Here is an 18,747-nt window from a genome sequence, read left to right as displayed (position 1 = left end):
CAAATAAATTTTTCCTAATGCCTTGTGTAAACCTCCCTGGAACTTTGTGCCATTCTCATGCTTCTTGAGAGATTTAAGGTTTTTGAGGTCTGAGGTTGTGACTTATTGTACAAAAATGATTTGGAATACTTGGTTTATTAAAATATCTTGCTTCATGTTAATTAAAACAGAACCCGCAGTATTTAACATTATGCTACACAGAAGAGGTCTTTTTCAACATTCCATAATCATTAGATTTTAATCCTATGAAACATCACAAAATAAACATATTAACATTTACTTTCAAACAAATTCAATATGAATACATTATCTACAATGCTTCAAAGTATATATATACAAGATTGATCTACCATCACGGAGGAGATCAAAAATCTGAGATCTAAAAAATCACACAGCAATGAAGAAAGATGCCTCTTCAATACTGAAGTTGTTTCAATCTAAAAGAAAGAAAGAAAAAGAGGATAAACTAAATAGTCGCATACATCATTAAGAATATTTCATTACTTGAGAAGTTTCTTAAACCTTAAATTAAAAAAGATCAATGACTTTATATAGAAGTACTTTATCTCAGTGCTCAGCAAACACAAAGACTTCCAAATTATCAGCTTGTACAATGAAGTCAAACTATTCTCTGTAAAATACACTCACACACATTTTGGCTATTTACATAATCAAAAGTACCACCTTGCTTTTTAATACAAAAAGACAAATACATAACTGAAGCTCAGCTCCTAAAAAATGAAAGGCAGACTCCTTTGGAATCCTGACTTTTCCTGTTGGTACATTTCCACTCCACAAAATAGCTAGATGACAGTAATTTTGCCTGGACAGCTGAATGCAATACCTCAACCAACACATTCAGACCTCTCTGCCTGCTAATAGGAGAGGCTCAGCACAATCCAATGTGGTGACAGTTCCACACGAGATGACAGAGGCTTAAGATGACTATGATCTGAACCAGATGCAGTTAGTTTTAATTGCATTTCAAGTGTGGAGCAGAACAAAGTTTCAAATTGTTCTTTTCTTATTTTCACATCCCAGGTAGCACTGTGTTCAAGTCACTCTCTCTATATCCTCTATTTATATAAATAAACAACAGTTTAGATTTAGCAGAAACATACATGACAAGCATCATTCTCCTTGCTTCACTGCTCCTTGCCGAAGCGCAGAATCATCCCAAGTATCAAAGCCATACAGTGAATCTGTTTGAACTGGTCTCTTGGTGATTATCAACAAAACAAAGCTGACTTAAAACATTCTGAAGCAGACAATATTGCTTCCAACGTTTCCAAGTAAAGACAGTAGACAAAGTCACGGAAATATGACTCACCATCCGCACTTCTTTAATTTTTAATTCCTTCAAAATATCATTCATCTGTAACTATAAACCCCGTCAACTAGCACAGCGTTGTGTTTAGAGCCTTTTATCTCTAGAGGCTTAAGACACTTGAACATTTCCTCACTTCATTAAACAAACTAGCAGGCTCTATAAACATAAAGAGACCTGCTGATACATATTTGCTATGAATAAGTTTACTGAACTGCAAACTCCTACGTTGAGGTTTCAGTTATATACTGCAAAATTCACAAGTATTTCAGTCAACTTTTTATTTACCTTCTTAGAAGTTCTTTAGGTGACAGGTTTGTGGAATCTATGTCACTAAGGCTATCACTACTGTCTGTAGTATCTGAGCTGCTGTCTTTTTCTGATTTTTTATTCTTGTGTTTTCCTTTGGTTTTGTGTTTCCTGTGTTTCTTTTTCTGTAAAAAGAAAAACAATTCATTGTACTACAATTTTCATTTTGAAAGAGCTGGTTTCTTCTGAAAGGTACTAACAACAAAAAAGCAAACATCCCTAAAAGTCAATTTCATTGTAGACTCCACATTCAATTGAAATGCTCAACAATTACTTCTTTTTGGCACTATCTAGCCTGAACTAAAAATTAAAAATAAATGCCAAAACTACTCGTCTCTTTCCAACACTTAAACCTCATCAAAATAGATGTTTATTAGTGTATATAGAAGTTGTGAATTATACACAGCTCTCAGGATATGCCTGACATCTTCAGCATAAAACATTAAACATTATGTCTACACTCACATTGTATAAATGGGAAAAGCAGCACCCTAGCTAAATAATGTCCTGTTTTCAAATTCCAGTCTGAGATCAACTGAGAAACTCAGTTGTTCCAGTTCAGACACATTTGATTCATTTTCTATAGCATAGTATAAATCACAAGAAAATTTGATTGGTAGATCAAAGAACCAAAAAGTCTATTATATTAATTAAATACCTTTTCCTTTTTATGCTTGTGATCTCTCTTAGTTTTGTGTTTCTCTTTGCTCTTTTTATGTTTTTCTTTCCTGCTAGGCCCTGGAGAACTTGCTGGCACCACTGTTTCTTGTTGCCATGTAGAGCCTAAAATACAAAGCAAATGCAGAAACAAAAAATACAAATACAATCAATAATGAAAAGGTAATTTTAACATTTAAATTCTACATTAATTTAATATGCTAGTTTAAAAAAAGCTTTCAAACAGGTGTGAAATGTGTGAACTTCTAACTGCATTGTTCCCACTGTAATTAAACACCTTTCAATCTGTTAATAAGAAAATTGTAATGCTCATCCTATATCTCCATTACAGTCCATAAACCCTGCCTCTGTGGAACTACAGCAAAGCTAGAACAGACAAAAAGATTCCTGCTAGTCCCTCACAGCATGGTAACAAAGTGTGTGCTGACATGTTTGACACAGCACAGGCACTGAGGTAAGGTACTGTTTCACAAACATTTATTAAAGACGTATGTATGATATTTCTCTTTAATGTGTAGAATTCATACGCTACAAGTCCACAGAACCCACCAGAAGAAAAAGACGGAGGCAACTTCGGTCCAAATTCCTCTGCATTATTCTGTTCCTGCTTTGAAGCAGGCAATGAAGAAACGCCAGGCTCAGCTTTAACAGTCACACTGTCTATGAAAAACAACAACAACAACAACAACTCATTTATTTGAAAGAAAATACTTTTTTCAAGAATTATCAGAGAAAGTTAAAGCAAGTTGATCAGCATCCTTTATTTCTATGGACTGCCTGGGCCAACTGCATAGCTGACACCCTGAATGATTTCCATGTATTGTCTCTACCTGTTTTTGTTTGTTTACTTTGTGTTTTCTTTTTCTTTTCTTTTCTTTTTTTTTTTTTTTAAACCAAAATAGACCTATTATACAATTACAAGTTAGTTCAGGATACAGCACTGTCATAGCAGTCCCAGAAGTACTCGATTCATAAAAGAAGCTTTTACAAGATGCTTATAAGAATAAGAATACATTAAGAACTACCTTGTATGTTAGATGAAGAACTATCAGGTAGACCAGCTTGTTCGGTGGTTTCTGAATCTACTACTGAAGTAGTAGGCTGCTGTTCTTCATCACTCTCTTCCTCAGAGGACGATTTTTCATCTGAGGAACTCACAAAGATGGCCTTAAATAAGTCCATGGATGGTCTGCTTTCTTCTTCCTGTTCCTGATCCTTATTCTCATTATCTACCTGCAGAGCAGTGTGACAAACCACATTTAGACACCTAAAGAAACTAAAAATCCCTCTCTGATCAGTTAAGCAATATAATTTCAAATATGCTGGGATGTATTGACTAAACAATCAAACATCACAATACATAAGTTTACAATCTTAGTAATTCTTAGTTCAATCCACTGGAGCACTGCTAAACTCAGTTTCCTGAAAAGATTACTGAAATTTGTGCTCCATGCACAATTGAAAGCAGATCCCAAATTATTATAAATTCTAATTCATTACTTCAAACTTCACTTACAAACCAGAGTAAATTTATTTAAAAGGAAAACATTATTTGTCTCTACAAAGTATGCATCCTCCTCCTCAAAGCAGAAGATACACATATATTTGTGCTTGTGAGCACAGTGGATGCAAGGTACTGAACTTAACTCCCAGACTGTGAGTGACATTGTATCTATCCTTAAGCTGCTACTTCAAGTATAGCCATACTTACCCATCCTTGTACACTGTGGAAGTTTTACATCTCAGAGTTATAACCTCAAAATTCTTTCAAAAGCAATCTCACTTTCTTTTTGCTTATCCTGAGCTGGCCCTTTGGCAAACTCATCTTTATTAAACCAATTCATACAGTACACAACATTATTTCCATGGTTTACAGTCATTCTCCTTTATATTCCAACACCACTAAGAACCCACCTCGCTGGGAAGTGTTTCAGCTGCCTTTGTTCCACTTTCTTCTGTTGTTGGCACTGGTGGCTTCTGCAGAAGATCAGCTTTTGATCTGGCAAGACTAATGAATTCACTGATAGAATCTTTTTTCTCCTTCTCTTTATCTGATATGTCCCATCTTGAAGGTTTCTTTGGTTCTAAAAAAGTCCCAAATGTTCAAATCGCTCACACGTCAAATTCTACTGCATTTTATGACCTACTTGATTTTAATTTAGTCTGCTTCTTCAGCCTGATTTGATTTTTCTATCTTTTTAATGAATATCTGACCTATAAAGGTCTCCTAGGTGGAATAAATTAGCACAATCTCACTGACTTTAGCTTTTATGTTTGAATTGAATGTATTGGATATATTTATTATTTTCAATTTTTATACCTGTTTTTCTTTTATGAAAAAAAAATAAATCTCAGATGGATAAATTCATTCTCCATAACAAAGACAACCATTTTTTATATACCATTACTTCACAGCTATGTGATTAAAAAAAAACAAAACCTGACTTACTGCTCACACTGTTATTCTCTTGTTTTCTTTCATTTGTTTCTTGTGTTACAGATGTACTAGGCTCAGACAGAGTTAAGAAATTAAATACAGAATACTTGTCTCTCTTCACTTTTGGTAAACCAACAATGGAAGACCTGCAGGGAAATAAAAATGTTTTGTTTTTTTTTTAATACTGTTTTCCATTCACAAATTAACTATAACAAACTACAGTAATATTTAAAATGCATATTATTTTGTCAGAAGTTGTTTTACTATGCTTTATAAGGCCAATTAAAACATTAGGAGAGTCTATAATACATCTATTACAATACAAAAAGAAAACATCAAGCCAGATTTTTTCCAAAAGAATATGAAAACTCAGGATTTCCAAGGGGTGTTCAAAAATTTAAGAATTTCTTAATTAATCATCTTACTCAGGATATGGATCAGGAACATTAAATCTTTTGCACAACAGCTTTTCAGGGTGCCATTCAAACTTGTCTCTTGTGAGTTTGCCAAACATCTTCATCTTCACAGCAGATTCCTTATCATCAATATCATTCTGAAAAAGTCAAACACAAGTCTGCTAGATAACTAACAACTTGGTGAATTAACTGTTACTGTTGTCATATTAACATGACAGATAAACATTTCAGCGTAGTTTAACAGATCACTGCTTTACATGCATTAAGTCTTTTCAAAGGTTTACTTGACAGGCAGCAAAGCATTACTGACATAACTACAAAAGAGTCTTAAAGAAAAATACTTTGTAAAGCAGTGTTAAGGTAATAAATGTAGCTTCAAAGTACTAAAATACTGTGACAAGAATACCTCCTGGTCCCGAGGAACTTCAACTTTGTCAGCATCATCCTCATATTTGGCCCGCGTAAACCTGGATGCCAGCGCTGAGTTGGAGGACTTGTAGAACATCGCTGCACGGAAGAATTCCTCTTGTTCTCTCCCTCGTTCCCATTCAGTCATACTTGGGTCTAAGTAACGCTCCAACGTATCTACTGTAAGGTAAAGAAGTAAATACTTACAACATTAAACCCGACCTAAGTTTGATGCTTTTCAAGGGGAAAAAAAAAAAAAAAAAAAAAAAAGGCAATCAACCCTACACGTATTTCATGAATATTTAAGGATAGTATTAATCTCAACTGTATTTTTTCCTTGACAAAGAGGCAGTTTTTCACAACAGCAAGAATGATTTACTAAATGCAAGATAGATGTTTCAAACAATTTTACTTGTAATGCTGACTCTTTACATGTTGCTTTTAATACTTCATTTACTTAATAGGTGTTCAAATTCAAAGCTTCATCAAATAATTAAAACATAGAGGAAGCAAAAACAAAAATATACGCTTTCAGAGAAAACTAAGTGTCAGGATTTCTCTTCAGTTACCTTTTTCTCCTTGTTTAAGGCTTTTCACAAAACTTTCATATCTTTTTTGTTTTTCTGGATCTCTTGCAAATGGTTTGAAATCACTAGAACCAGCATTTGCTAACTGTCCCCCCAACAACATTTGCCATTTATGAGAAGCATCGTTTGGGGAGGCTGGCTGGAATCTGCTATTTCGGGGCTGCTGAGGCAACATTTTTGCTTTCATTTGTTGTTCAGATGCTTGTTTTACTTCTTTGAGTCTTTCTCTGTCTTTCTCAGACAGGTATTCCAAAACAGAAGGAGCTGGACCTATGACCAGAAGTAGAAGTGAGAGATAAGCAAAAAGAAAAAATTAGTTCAACTATTTCTGACACTTTAGTGGAGTAGAAAGCCTGTGTATACACAGAGAAAATGCTCCTCTGCAACAACACAAGATAATGGCAGAAATAGCAGATGGATACTATTGGTCACTACTTCATCTTTTAGGCTATTTGCACATATTTATAATTTTTATTCATAATTTTTATTACTGTATATAAAAACACAAGTAAAATGTACAAGTTACATTAGAACAATGTTCAAGTCTGGACCAAATTTTTACTGTTATATAAACAAATAGTGGACCTAGATAACAAGGAAAGGCACAACTGTATCTATCAATACCTTTCAGAACAGTCTCTCCTAGTTGTTCCCTCCTCTGAGACGCATTCAACGCGTGCCTGCCTTGTTGTGTGGCATCACTCCCCAATTTTCCAGTTGATTCTTCCAACACCTTTTGTAAATGGTAGTTTTCATTCCCAGCTGTTATTACAGGCCGAAAGTAATGGACTGGTCTGTAATTTCGTGGCAGATCAGGTGGCAGATAAATCTTTACAGAGTAGTGGAAAAAAACAAAACAAAACAACCACAAGAGCGAGATACAACACTGTATTAAACTTTTAGAAATGGGATTGAGAAATGTAACCTCAATCTAGAAATTCCTCAATTTACAAGTAACAGTAGAAAGAGATACCACATTCTTTCAGACTGAATCAGTAAGTGGCACTGTAATACACTCTTTTGGAACAAATTGTTCTGTTGTCAATACACATTAATTATGCAAAATAGAAAAACATGCAAATCAAGCAGCAGCAAAAATTAAGCAGTCTTAATATGCAGTGCTTTGTTTGAGAATGTGTAATCAGAAGCACATTTTTAAAAATAGAAGTCACATATGATTTAGTCAATTAATAAAACTGTTGTGTACTTATGTGCTTAATGTATTTTCCTGTCTTTCATCAGAGTTCTTCTCCATTCTTCATGCAAGCTATGACTTCAAAGATTACCCCTCTGCCTCTCATAGAACGCAATTTTCTATACCATGCAAATGTTTCTCCTTTCTGCATTAGCAAAAGGACCTTGTCACACAACTCTGATAACCATTCTAATTTATGGAAACACTCATGGCATACAAGATGCAAAGCAAAGAATCAGGTTGACAAACTAGCTTGTCACCAAAACAGTGAAGGAGACAAAGCATGCGGCCTGATTTTTACAAAAAAAAAAAAAAAAAAAAAAAAAAAGGATGTTACAGCTGAAAGATGTAAAAGCAGATGTACATTTTTATTGTGAAGTTAAATCAAATTATTCTTCCAACTTCATGCAAAATAACAGTGAATGCATTTGTTCAAAGTCTGAGCATGGGCAAAACACCCAGTAGTTTGACATTTTTGTCTAGTCAGAAATCTTTATTGCTTATTAGAATTTCCATTTTGAAGAACATAAAGAAGTATCACACCACAGTAAAATCCATACATTTCACATGTCAGTTTTGCTTTGAATGTTATTCTTAGTGCAAAAATGTCATTATATGCTTACCTTGTTTGGAGCTGATGGCTTTGATGCCAAGGAAAAGCCATCCAAGATTTTGCCTATATATTTCACTTCTGTTTCAGACCCTGCAAAAATAATCACAGAGCTGGTCAATATTCAAAATACACACATTTTGTAAAAACGCTTCTTCCTTGAATATTTTACATTTTGCAGAACATTCTGCAGAACATTTTATGGAAAGTAACTGAATGCGGCTGCAAGTGAGACAACGGCACCATTATATGCACATCTAATATTATAAGTGCAATTAACTGCACACAGCAAACATTAGGAGTTGCTTTAGAAATCATTTAAGTATTCCATGCACTTAAAAGCTGCACTACAAATAGAGCATTATCAAGATAAAATTTACAAATATTGTCATCTGAAAATAAAAGCAAGTCTATCTAAAGAAGTCTGTTTACAAGTACTGGGTCATATTTGCAGCCATACTTCATAATAATCTCTTTCTTCAATGCAATTGAATACTGTATTTCATGAAGCAGCACATATAGTCCCTTCTCAAAATGTAATTTGCACACTTAATCTATATTGGCATTAGTGGAAGATTAAAAGAATTATTTCCAAAATTAGAACACACAAATATTCCAAGAAGTCTAGGACAAAGCCACAGATATCACAGCTAGAAGATACCAATCTACTAGAAGCTTTTGAAAAGATGGATATGTTTTAAATTCAAATCACACTAACTCTTTCCACAGAACTACAATTCTTACTTTTTTTCGATCTATACTCCTTAGGTGCTGTCCAGCCATACAAGCCATCTCCAGGTTCTTCATCTTTTAGAACCGTATCATATTTTGACAATGTTTCAGTTGCATAAATATCATCATCTTCCTCCTCTAAAGCTCCTACACCAAAAGCCTACAATATATTTCAAACAAAAGTAATCAGAACTCAAAAATGTGAAAATTACATTTTAAGTCACTTGTTGGAACATATCTATGTCTGTACCTTACCATCTACAGTATGTAAGATGCTATGTGAGATGTCCAACGTATGGACGCATATTGGGAAAAAATGTACTTCACACAAGTAAACAAGTGCTCCCAACTGGGGGATGAGAGCTATGGGGGAGGAAGCAAACATATTCTACTTGTTTCAGTACCTTCAGAGGGAAGAACAATAAGTTGGGTCTGTACAAGGCAAGGATAGCAGCCTAATTCTAATGGTCAGATTTGAGTCTGATTAAATGCAGGTAAAATTACTGATGGGGAAAAAAGGCATGAAAATTAATGAAGTGTAATTCTCAAAATTATATAAATTGACCAAGTTCTTTCTACATAAGAACTACAAATACAACAGGAGAAAGTAAAACCCCTTTGACAGATTCAACACCACTGAGAGAATTCAATAAAATTGAAAAAAAAAAAAAAAAAAAAAAACCACCACAACAAAAAAAAAACTAAAATCATATTCAATATCAACTTTCTCTAGTCAAAGTAACACAAGAATTTTCTCAGTTCAATCAGTCAGCCAGCTATTTTCACCCTATTTCTTGTCTTTTAAAACACTGACCAAAAAAAAACGGTTAAGAGTTATAAGGTTTTGTTTAATATGAAGATATGGACAAGTTGAACAACAGGAAGGCAGCAGACTCCTAAACCTGTTTTCAAACCACACTTACATTTCTTACAGTAAGTCCACAATGATTAGGTCCCACTCTAACTACATTTTAGATTTTATCACAGTACTAATATACCTGAAACAATATCTTACCTGGCCTGTGATACCTAGTTTTCTTCGTCTATTGTTTCTCACATCACCAATTAAATTACTTGAGTCTTCAGAATCAATTGCAAACAGATTAAGGTGTTCTCTTCCAGATGCACCAAACAAAGCTTGTGAGGGGTCCAAACCCTTATAGCCAAGTCCGTGGACATTCTCTTTTGGAGTCAAATCTACAGGCATTACATCTTTTGGTGCAAATGTCACATTTTCTGGCTGGTATTCATCCTCTTCATCCTTGTACAAAATACAAGTATGTAAGAACAACAACAAAGTTTTGTATATTTGGCTTTTTCAACATCTAGTTAATATGAGACTAGGCAAGTTCAAGTTTCTGTAACTATATATTAAATTATTTATGAACTACACCTGTTCAACTAACAAAAGAATAAATGTAGTTACACTCAACCTTTTCCATAATAAACACAGTAAATATTTATGAACACTTTAACAAAACTTTAAACTGTGTGTTAACGTTTAACTTAAAATACTTAAAAACATAAAAAGTTTTTTATAAAGGGTGTTACCACACATAAGTTACTTATACATAAATTAACAAATAACTTCTGCCTGCACAATACCTCAGAACCTCCTGACAGCCCAGGTGGTAATGCACAGCCATATATTTTCACTTCAGGGTCTGTAACAAATGCAACAGCATCACTATAAATTAAAAGTTCACTATTAAATGTCTCTAAGATTAAATAAACAGATTAAATAAAAGTAAAGAATAAAATGAACTTTCTAATGGGTGTGTGAATGCTAGCTTTCTACAACTGAATTCAGGCACCTTAGTGAACTTACCAGGTTTCTGCCTACGTGGCTTTCTCTTGACTCGCGGTCCAATTCCTTGTCCTTCTTTCCAGCCCATTTTTCTCAACAGTTCAACCCCAATCGTTATTCTAAGAAGAAAAAAAAAAAAAAAAAAAAGACAAAAAAAACACCTCAAGTCACAATTCCAACATTCCTTGAAGTCTAACAGAAAACTAAACCAATTGAAAGTATGCTTTTGTACCATACTTTCAATTAAAATCTGAATGCATCAACATTTGCATACATGCTGCATCGGCTGTAGGTGTGTGCCTGGCACAAGTCTGCACATACAGAAACATCCACAAGGAGGCCTCTCTGGAAAGGTAACACTGCAGATCTTGCAGCCTCTTTCATGAGTTACTCTAGTCAATTGCTTCTCTTATCAATGCACTCGTGTGCAAAAGGAATTTCTATGCTAACTTTTATTTAAATTTACTTACTTTGATGGTCCTATTAAGTCATCAAACGCACTAGTTCCAGGAATGGCAGCAACTACTCCTGCAATCTGTCTAGCTTTCTCTTTTATTCTGTCCTTAGCTTTAGATGCAAAATCATCTGTGGTTGTAATATCTTTTGGGGCTATCCCAAATTCACTAAGATCCTAGAAAAGAAATGCAGAAAAACAGAAAAATTACATTAGAAAATGTTTTCCCCAAAATACTTACTGTAACCAATAAAGAAAACAGGGTGCAACCCTTACACTGGCAACATTTTATGGTTGATTTCTGTGTAACTTGAATGGCCATATTTAAAACAGCTTCGAAACTATTTGGATTTCCTGATAAGAGGAAATAAAAGGTTTGAGATATTGGTTTTTTTTTAATGTTGAGATTATATGAACTTCCTAAGTGAATCTGTTAAATATCCTATAGAATCTAGGAGTATAACAACATATACACAAAATAATTTTAAGGTTACTACAATTTTTGCTATTTAAGTTCTTTTTTCATGGCCTGAAAAAACTTACAATCATAACAACAACTTCCAAAAGGGATTTATTTCTTTCCAAATTTACCTCTTCATCCATGAAGTCTTCTGGTCCAAGAACAGTTCTGTCTGCTCTCTTCTGCCGTGATGATATAAAAGCTGAGGGCGTCCATCCTTTAAAGAAGGCAAAGTAAGGGACATCTAAAGTAAGGGACTGCAAACTACAACATAGCATCTGAAAGCAATTCAAACATTTGAATCTTACACCTAAAGGATACATCAAGAGAACATTCATGTAGCTGCAGTCTGAGAAACAAAGTTTAAGAATCTCCAAAAATTATGTTCCAATTATTTACATAATAACAATCAACAGGGGAAAAAATGATTAATAACATTTCTTTTTCACTGATGTTACATTACAGTCATCAAGCAACTCCTCCTAGCTGACAGAAGTATCTCACCTTCCTTAGTGCCAACAGTGTTAAAGTAACCAGCAGAGAAGCCACCAGTAAATGCTCCATGAAAACGCTGATATCGCCCCTTTGCATCTTTAACAGTCTGCTCTTGCAGAGGAACTGGCTTCTTAATTCGTTCACCTACAAAGAGATAAATCAGAAAGCAAGTCATAACACTACATAAAGAACAGAATCTCTGCTTGGTCCAGAAGCCATTTCTTCCCTTGCAATTAAGAACAGGACTGAATAGCACCTACCCTGAATAGAAAGCATCAGCATCACTTACTCCCTCTCTACTTTACATATTTGCGTACACTGTTGATGTACACTGACAGAGAAAAAGTATCAAGTGTTCAAACAGGAAACCTAAATTCTTACTAGTTCTGTGCACGTTCCTTTTTCTACAATCAGACTAATAGATTACCAGTCTGCTTAACAACACCTCTGATCTGTAAATGTTTTCCCTGTTTGTGACAGACACTTCAGAACTATTTACAAACCACTAGAAAGCTTTAAATACCATCCAGATTCTCCTTAATATTGATTAACAAGTTAGCTATGCAACTTTTTTATATGAAGTTTTTATATAAGAGCAAAAAAACCCTACTACTACAAATTTTCAACAGAATCAGTTATTCCATTGACAAAACATAATGCTTCTATCATAAAGAGAAACTAGTGAAGCCCACACTGAACCTTCTGAAGGATGAAGGCTTTATGCTGAAAATAAACTCACACACTCACAAGGCCCAATTCCCTTCTTGTATAATCTCAGTCAGGCCTGCGACACCATTTTCACCATTTACTGAGAACTGAGGAGTTCCTGCCTTGGCAAAAAATAACCTGTAATACTGCTGTTTCTCTAAGATCCGCCAAAACTGTCACTCCCAGACCGCGGTTTGCTATCGTTCTGTTAAAGAAGCTCCTCTCTTCACACAGCACCTGCTTCTTTCCAGCCCCCGATAGGCAACAAAACCTCCCTTTACCGTCAGGCAGACAGCTCCCAAGCTCCGCTGGTTGGCTGTTTGCTTTAAGAACGTCCCAAGTGGCACAGAACTCCTAGAACTCCAAACGCAGTCGGAGGTTTTTCCACACTCACAGCTCCCTGCAGCCCGGCCCGCAGCCCGGCAGTAACGTTAGTTAAAAGGCAGAAGCTCAGCGCCCACAGCTGCTCACAGGCGCTCGGGCAACGCTCAGCCTGTGCAGCAATACAAGCGTAGAACACGGCCGCGAAACTGCACACGGCTTAAAAGTTATGATAAAGCTTAAGTAACGGACAGACTCAGGCTGGGACACGGGCCCTGCGCGGGCAGCACGGTCGCTCCCAGCCTTGGGCCGGGCTGCTTTACTTCGGCAGGCCGCTCCTCCGGGACACCCGGACACCCTCTCCACAGCGCGGGCCAAAAAGGCGGAGTAGTCCAGGCGGGCTCGCTGGGCTCCCTTACCCTCCTGCAGGGGCTGCAGCGCCGTGCCGTAGTTCACCAAATCCTCCTCCTCGCCGTCGCTCGAGTCCGCCGCCATCTTGCCGGCGACGGCGGCTCGCGCGGGACAGCGCGCGGGACAGCGCGCGGTCACGTGAGGTGCCGGGCCGACGGCTCCTCAGCACAGCGGCCCGCCCCTCAGCACCGCGCCGCGAGGGCCGGCCTTGGCCACGCGGGGTCCCCACTGAGCGCCAGAAGGAATTTCCCCAGAGCGCGGCGCAGCCTGCCCGCCGACCGGGACGCTGTGTGGAAACAGAGTCAGTGCTCTGCGTGGTGACTTTGGCAATTAATACCGCTAAATAAAGGCATACACTTTGCATTCACACCTCTGTGAGAGGCACCTCACAAGGGAAGCTTTCATTCAACATATTTTATATCAGAACAAATAAATACCCATCAGTTATGAACCATGTGTTCCAAACCGACGTTCTAATTTTGCCATTCCCCACTATTACCTGTTGAAAACTCATACATCAGTTGTGATTCATTTGATTTCTCCACCTTACAGTTTTCTGTCAGACTCAGACTCACTCAACGTTTTATAATTAGAAAAAAAAAAAAATAACACGTACACACAAAAGATACACACTGCTTCATCCTGGGAAGTAGCGTCATGTTCCATTCAGAACTTCTGCGAGCAGAGATCACCAGTTTATTGAATTCCTTAAAACTAAATCACAGCACAGCTGTAAGGAACTCACAGATAAGACTTCTTTAAGCTTAGTGGTGTACTCTCCAATCCAGCCTTGGTGTTTGTTTGTACACACAGAACTGGTTTCTTCCAAAGTGAAACTACCCCAGTTTCATGTGGTTTCAGCTTTCCATAGGAAATATTTGCACAGTTGTATGCAAATAGAGGGTACTCAGTTATTTAGGTCTAGGATTGGCTCAAAAACAACTCAGTAGAAGCCACAGGCATTTATCTACGTGCATTAATTTTTCTCATCATCACTAATTAGTAAGCAGTTATCCTAGAGCACATAGTGGCAAAATGAGTTGTTAGCACAGTTGCTTTTTCTTTTTGTTTGGGAAATAATTGTTCCTAAATAGCCAAGTCTGAGGAATTTGGATGCATATGCTTAAGTAAACTTTTTTTTTTCCACAGTGTTAACAGAAAATCTTTTGAGTGTTTTGTCTGCTAAGTTCAAAGAGATAGGGTAATCAAATCTTGAAAGTTTTTTTTTCCTTTAAAGCTCTTATCAGATTAAGAATACTTTTGCATTATAGTGGTATTTCCTTTCCATGGTAAACTCTGTCTCCAATTTACATTTGTTAAAGCAGGTGACTGTTATTATCTGTAGCTGTTAAAAAAGATGATGCAAATGACTTCTAGTAATGGCAATGCAACTAAAATTTTTGTAGGTTTGGATAGTTTATGTTTGAAAAATTAATATATATATTTTTCAACAGTGAATTGGGCGGTGAAAAAAACAAATCAGCATTTTAAAATGAAAGCTCAAAGCCAGTACACATAAAGCTGAATTTGGGCTCCTAACGTATCGATGGAGATCAGGTTTTATTTTCTAATATGTTTTCAGCATCTGTTTTTGAATTAGTTCATCAAGGAGGAACCACAAACATTACTTCCCATACCCTTTATAATGTTCTATATTCTTTAACAGCAGTTCCTCAAATAGATAAGTTATTGATTAGTTTTAAGTTACCTGAGTCACTGCTACTGAAACCAGCATAATCCATGTACAAATGTAGAAAACAAAATTTTTATTCTTCTACAAATTAAAAAAAAATAAATTAAAAAAGAAAAGAATATAGGAGAAGTTCAAAACAGAATATTAAATAGACTACGTATTTACTATTCAAAACAGGGCAAGAGACAAACAACTTCACTGATTACTTATCTTGGGTCAGTGGGAATAACATTCATCCTAATATCCATCCTAGCAGCACACAGCTATGTATCATTTCAGGAAACAGATACATGAAGTACAAACCCTGAGGTGTTAAGCTTTTATAAGGTTTACAAAGCTTATTTTAATATTCTAAAGAATGAACAAACAACAGCAACAAAAGAGATAATGCATATGGTCCTTAAAAAAACTAATTTTTATCTAGGGGTTTCAGAAAAAGATAAGGCATTATCTGGAACAAATGGTGATAATTTTGCCCATGTCTAACCTTACATTATTTACTGCATCTCACTGAAACAAATATGTATCCTTTCAAATATGATAAAGCTTTAGTTAACCCATGTAACTCTTGAAGCAGTGAAATGCTGAACCTGTAGCCAATTGCATTATAGACTTCCTACTGAATTTGCATAGCATTTTTTATACCATTTGGTATTACCCGTAGATTTCTTGGTTAGGAAAACTTCGGGGACTAGTTCCTTGCCATTCCTGTCTGGTCACTTTTCAATTCTTCTGTCATAAAATGCAGAAGGTCTTCTTTTGTTTAAGAGAAGTCCTTCCATTCTTTAGTCTCAAAACTTTACAATTTGAAAAACTCCTACTTCTGGTAAAATTTTAACAGTCTTTAATGACATAGACATCACTATTACCACTGTGCCCCCATGCCTGTTTTTGCCTTTTTTTTTCTTTTGCCAAATATGACTTTGCAGAGAACTGAGTGAGAAACAAAAATCAGTTTAAGAGCCCTTTTTCTCTCTCCTCACCTAAAAGGTCCCTACTGTAGCTAGACATTCCCTTACTATAGAACTACAACCTTCAAAAATGAGGAACTTGCCAACTGTGTAGTTACAGATTGTCAGGGATGCTGACAAAATCGTTTTTGCTCTCAGAAAAATATTTAATATGAAACATGAATATTTAATATTCCAAGCCAACAACGGAAGGAGCAGTAAACAACTATGTGATCTGTCCAGAATTCAAGAATCTGCCTTGACAAACAGCATGTGTTTGAAGCATACTTCTCTCTTCACACAGTATCATTCTGATGTGCTTTTGTTGATAAGCCTCCCTGTCTGTCTGGGACAAAAACTGCTTCTGAAGCACCTGTTACCATACCGTAGCCGCAATGTTTGTAGTCACAAGAAAAAAAAAAAAATTCACTTTCCACAGAGTAGTATTGTTCTTACAAAGGCAAATCAGATTCAGATCTTCAGTTTATAAGTGCATCAACACACGTCAAAGCAGGAAATGAATTTCCCAAATTGAGACCCTTTCCTACTGGCCAAAGAGAAGTATAAGGACTAAAACAAGAACTGGAATTTCATATATTCACTTTTTTTTTTTTTTTTTAATTTAAGATGAGTGAGGGCAAGGACAAGACTGACTGGGCAAGCAGAATTACACAAACATGATAGAAATACGGCACGTAATGTGTTTGTATATATATACCATCATATATGTGTCTGTATCTATGCATACTATTGTGTGTCTGTGGTAAGCCTATTCCAATTCTGACCTCTCTCTCACCTTGACTTCGGTGGGACAAAAACTGGGACAACTCAAGCTCTGCCTTTCAATGCCTGTTTTCAATGCAGTCATTGTTTGCTTCACCTGGCTGGTTTATCTGCGAAAATGCAGAAAGCCTGAAGCACAGAGTTCTGGAAAACAAAGAGAGAGATTTGATGCAGAGATAACATCAGTTGCTTTCAGCTTCAGTGTTTTAGGCACAGCACACTGATGCAAATCCTTGAGCATCTGGTAAAAAATGCTTCCTCAGAGACAGTGCCATGTCCTGTGCAGCAGTTCACGGAATTTGGTCTTCTAAGGTTACTGATGCCAACCAAACATCTGCTTCTGCCTCTGTGGATCCCTTTTTCTGAGTGCATGAGTTACTGATTCCCAGCCTGTTATTGCTCAGTCTCTACAATGCAGGAAACCAAACCCTTTGATTAATACAATTGTGAGAAACTGAGAAAGTCTGTGGTATGAACCCACCTCTATTTCAGAGTTCTAATAGCAACCAAAGAGCTACTGGAAACAAGCTTTTTAATCAAATGCTTAGAAGAGTAGGGACATGTTTTCTGAGATAAATCAGTTTTTGGAACGTTCTAAGCTGCAATTTACATTCCAGGGTCACAGAGTGCTCCTACCCCATCATTACATAGCTCAGTTCTAACTATGAGACCATGCAATCAGCATGTCTTCTGAAAAAAATCATATTCACTAAGAGGAGCACTCTGTAGACAGACAAAACTTACTGAGAATTACTTAGAAATAAGAGATAAATCCTGACACAGTCATGAAGTACTCTTATCAAAGAGAGGGCAAGGCACAGTCTGATCTGGCAGTTCTGAAGGTGTTGGAAGACATTCTCAGGGTGCTCACCAGGGGGGAGGAAGCCTATAAGAGCTATCTCAGATTTTTGAATTTGCTGGAAAATTTCACTGTGTGTAATGCTGCTGACTTTGTTTCATTCCAAGTATCCACAAGCAACTGAGAAAGGCTGCAGTCTGCAGTCTGTCACCAAGATATGCTACAAGTAATTTAAGTTCGGTATACCATTCTCTGCAGAAACTTATGCAAATTTGTGCTTTACACACACCGCAGTCATAGTCACTTGTCTCACTGTTAACCATCTGACCCTTTAACCAGGCTACAAACTCTTATGACTCTATTTGGAGTAACAGCGATACCCTTCATGTTAAGTCCATTTTCAATAAACCCAGTAGAAGCAGTGCTGTGCTGACTGCCCGATTGTATCAGCACATCTGACAATTTGCTAATTTCTCTCTCATTGATATTAACTTCAACTACATACACTTATTTTGGCAAGATTAAGTTTTTCAAATATTTTTCTTTGTCAGGTCGGTACATTTTCTACAATGGAAATAATACTTTAAAACATGTTCCCACTATTTAGAAAGAGATTGAGGGAAGTTGATCTACTTTCCCATTTGATCCAGTATCTTTAGAAATAATGGGGAAAAAAAAAAAAAGTGCAAGGTACTGTGGTGGGAGCATGTGGTGTCTGGAAGAACAAAATTCAACCGACCTCAAGAGAGCCAACATGGTGTCTCTGGATCCCAATTTCTGAACAGTTGGCTCTTGTGCTCTTCCTTCTACCAGCAGCGGGCACAGCCCAGCCGCAGCGCTCTGCTCAGCTCCCTGCTGACAGCCACACTTTCAAAGAGAGCTTTTGGGAATTCGGGATGTAATCCCAAAGATATATCCCTTTGATAGGGAAAGGTTGTCTTTTCAGACACCTTCCTGGCTCCTGAAGATTACTGCTACAGAAAGAAAGAAACCACAGAAGGACAGGATACGTTTGCTAATAATCACTTAAAGCACTTTGATGCTTAACATCCTCACATGCTGGAAGCCCACATAGCTGTAGCTTAGGCCTGGGCAGCAATAGCAGCCGATACTGCCCATTTCCTTACTCGAGCGTCCAACACAAACATCTGCAGAACCGGTTGCACA

The 18,747-nt window shown here is 36.6% G+C and overlaps 1 protein-coding gene across 2 annotated transcripts; it reads right to left on the bottom strand.

Moving 5' to 3' along the window:
* Positions 1-119: 119 nt before the first annotated feature.
* On the bottom strand, positions 120-13,514 carry GPATCH1 (G-patch domain containing 1). Of its 2 annotated transcripts, none has more exons than XM_085235179.1 (20): positions 13,364-13,514; positions 11,925-12,059; positions 11,552-11,637; positions 10,977-11,137; positions 10,528-10,625; positions 10,305-10,363; positions 9,715-9,960; positions 8,712-8,859; positions 7,981-8,060; positions 6,787-6,991; positions 6,145-6,432; positions 5,574-5,755; positions 5,177-5,304; positions 4,764-4,897; positions 4,229-4,398; positions 3,340-3,547; positions 2,864-2,974; positions 2,295-2,419; positions 1,616-1,761; positions 120-437 (listed from the first exon to the last, which is right to left on the bottom strand). In XM_085235179.1, exons 1-20 carry the CDS (start codon positions 13,437-13,439, stop codon positions 416-418), a joined length of 2,808 nt encoding a protein of 935 aa, XP_085091305.1. In that variant the 5' UTR covers positions 13,440-13,514; the 3' UTR covers positions 120-415. The 2 variants fall into 2 exon arrangements, with proteins under 2 accessions (XP_085091305.1, XP_085091306.1); XM_085235180.1 differs by having other exon boundaries at positions 5,574-5,752.
* Between the last annotated feature and the right edge of the window lie 5,233 nt (positions 13,515-18,747).

Source organism: Meleagris gallopavo, chromosome 13 (assembly GCF_905368555.1).
Source record: "Meleagris gallopavo chromosome 13, MGAL_WU_HG_1.1, whole genome shotgun sequence".
Classification (NCBI taxonomy): Eukaryota; Metazoa; Chordata; class Aves; order Galliformes; family Phasianidae; genus Meleagris; species Meleagris gallopavo.
The sequence above is the reverse complement of the archived record's forward strand: the minus strand, read 5'-3'. Positions and strand labels throughout refer to the sequence as shown.

Excerpts from the sequence above, each read along its gene's own strand:
- GPATCH1 (XM_085235179.1), bottom strand. The coding sequence starts at position 13,439 with ATGGCGGCGGACTCGAGCGACGGCGAGGAGGAGGATTTGGTGAACTAC. Across the intron at positions 9,961-10,304 it reads GGCTGTCAGGAGGTTCTGAG|GATGAAGAGGATGAATACCA; the intron begins GTATTGTGCAGG and ends ATTTTGTACAAG. Across the intron at positions 4,898-5,176 it reads GTTCCTGATCCATATCCTGA|GTCTTCCATTGTTGGTTTAC; the intron begins GTAAGATGATTA and ends ATTTCCCTGCAG.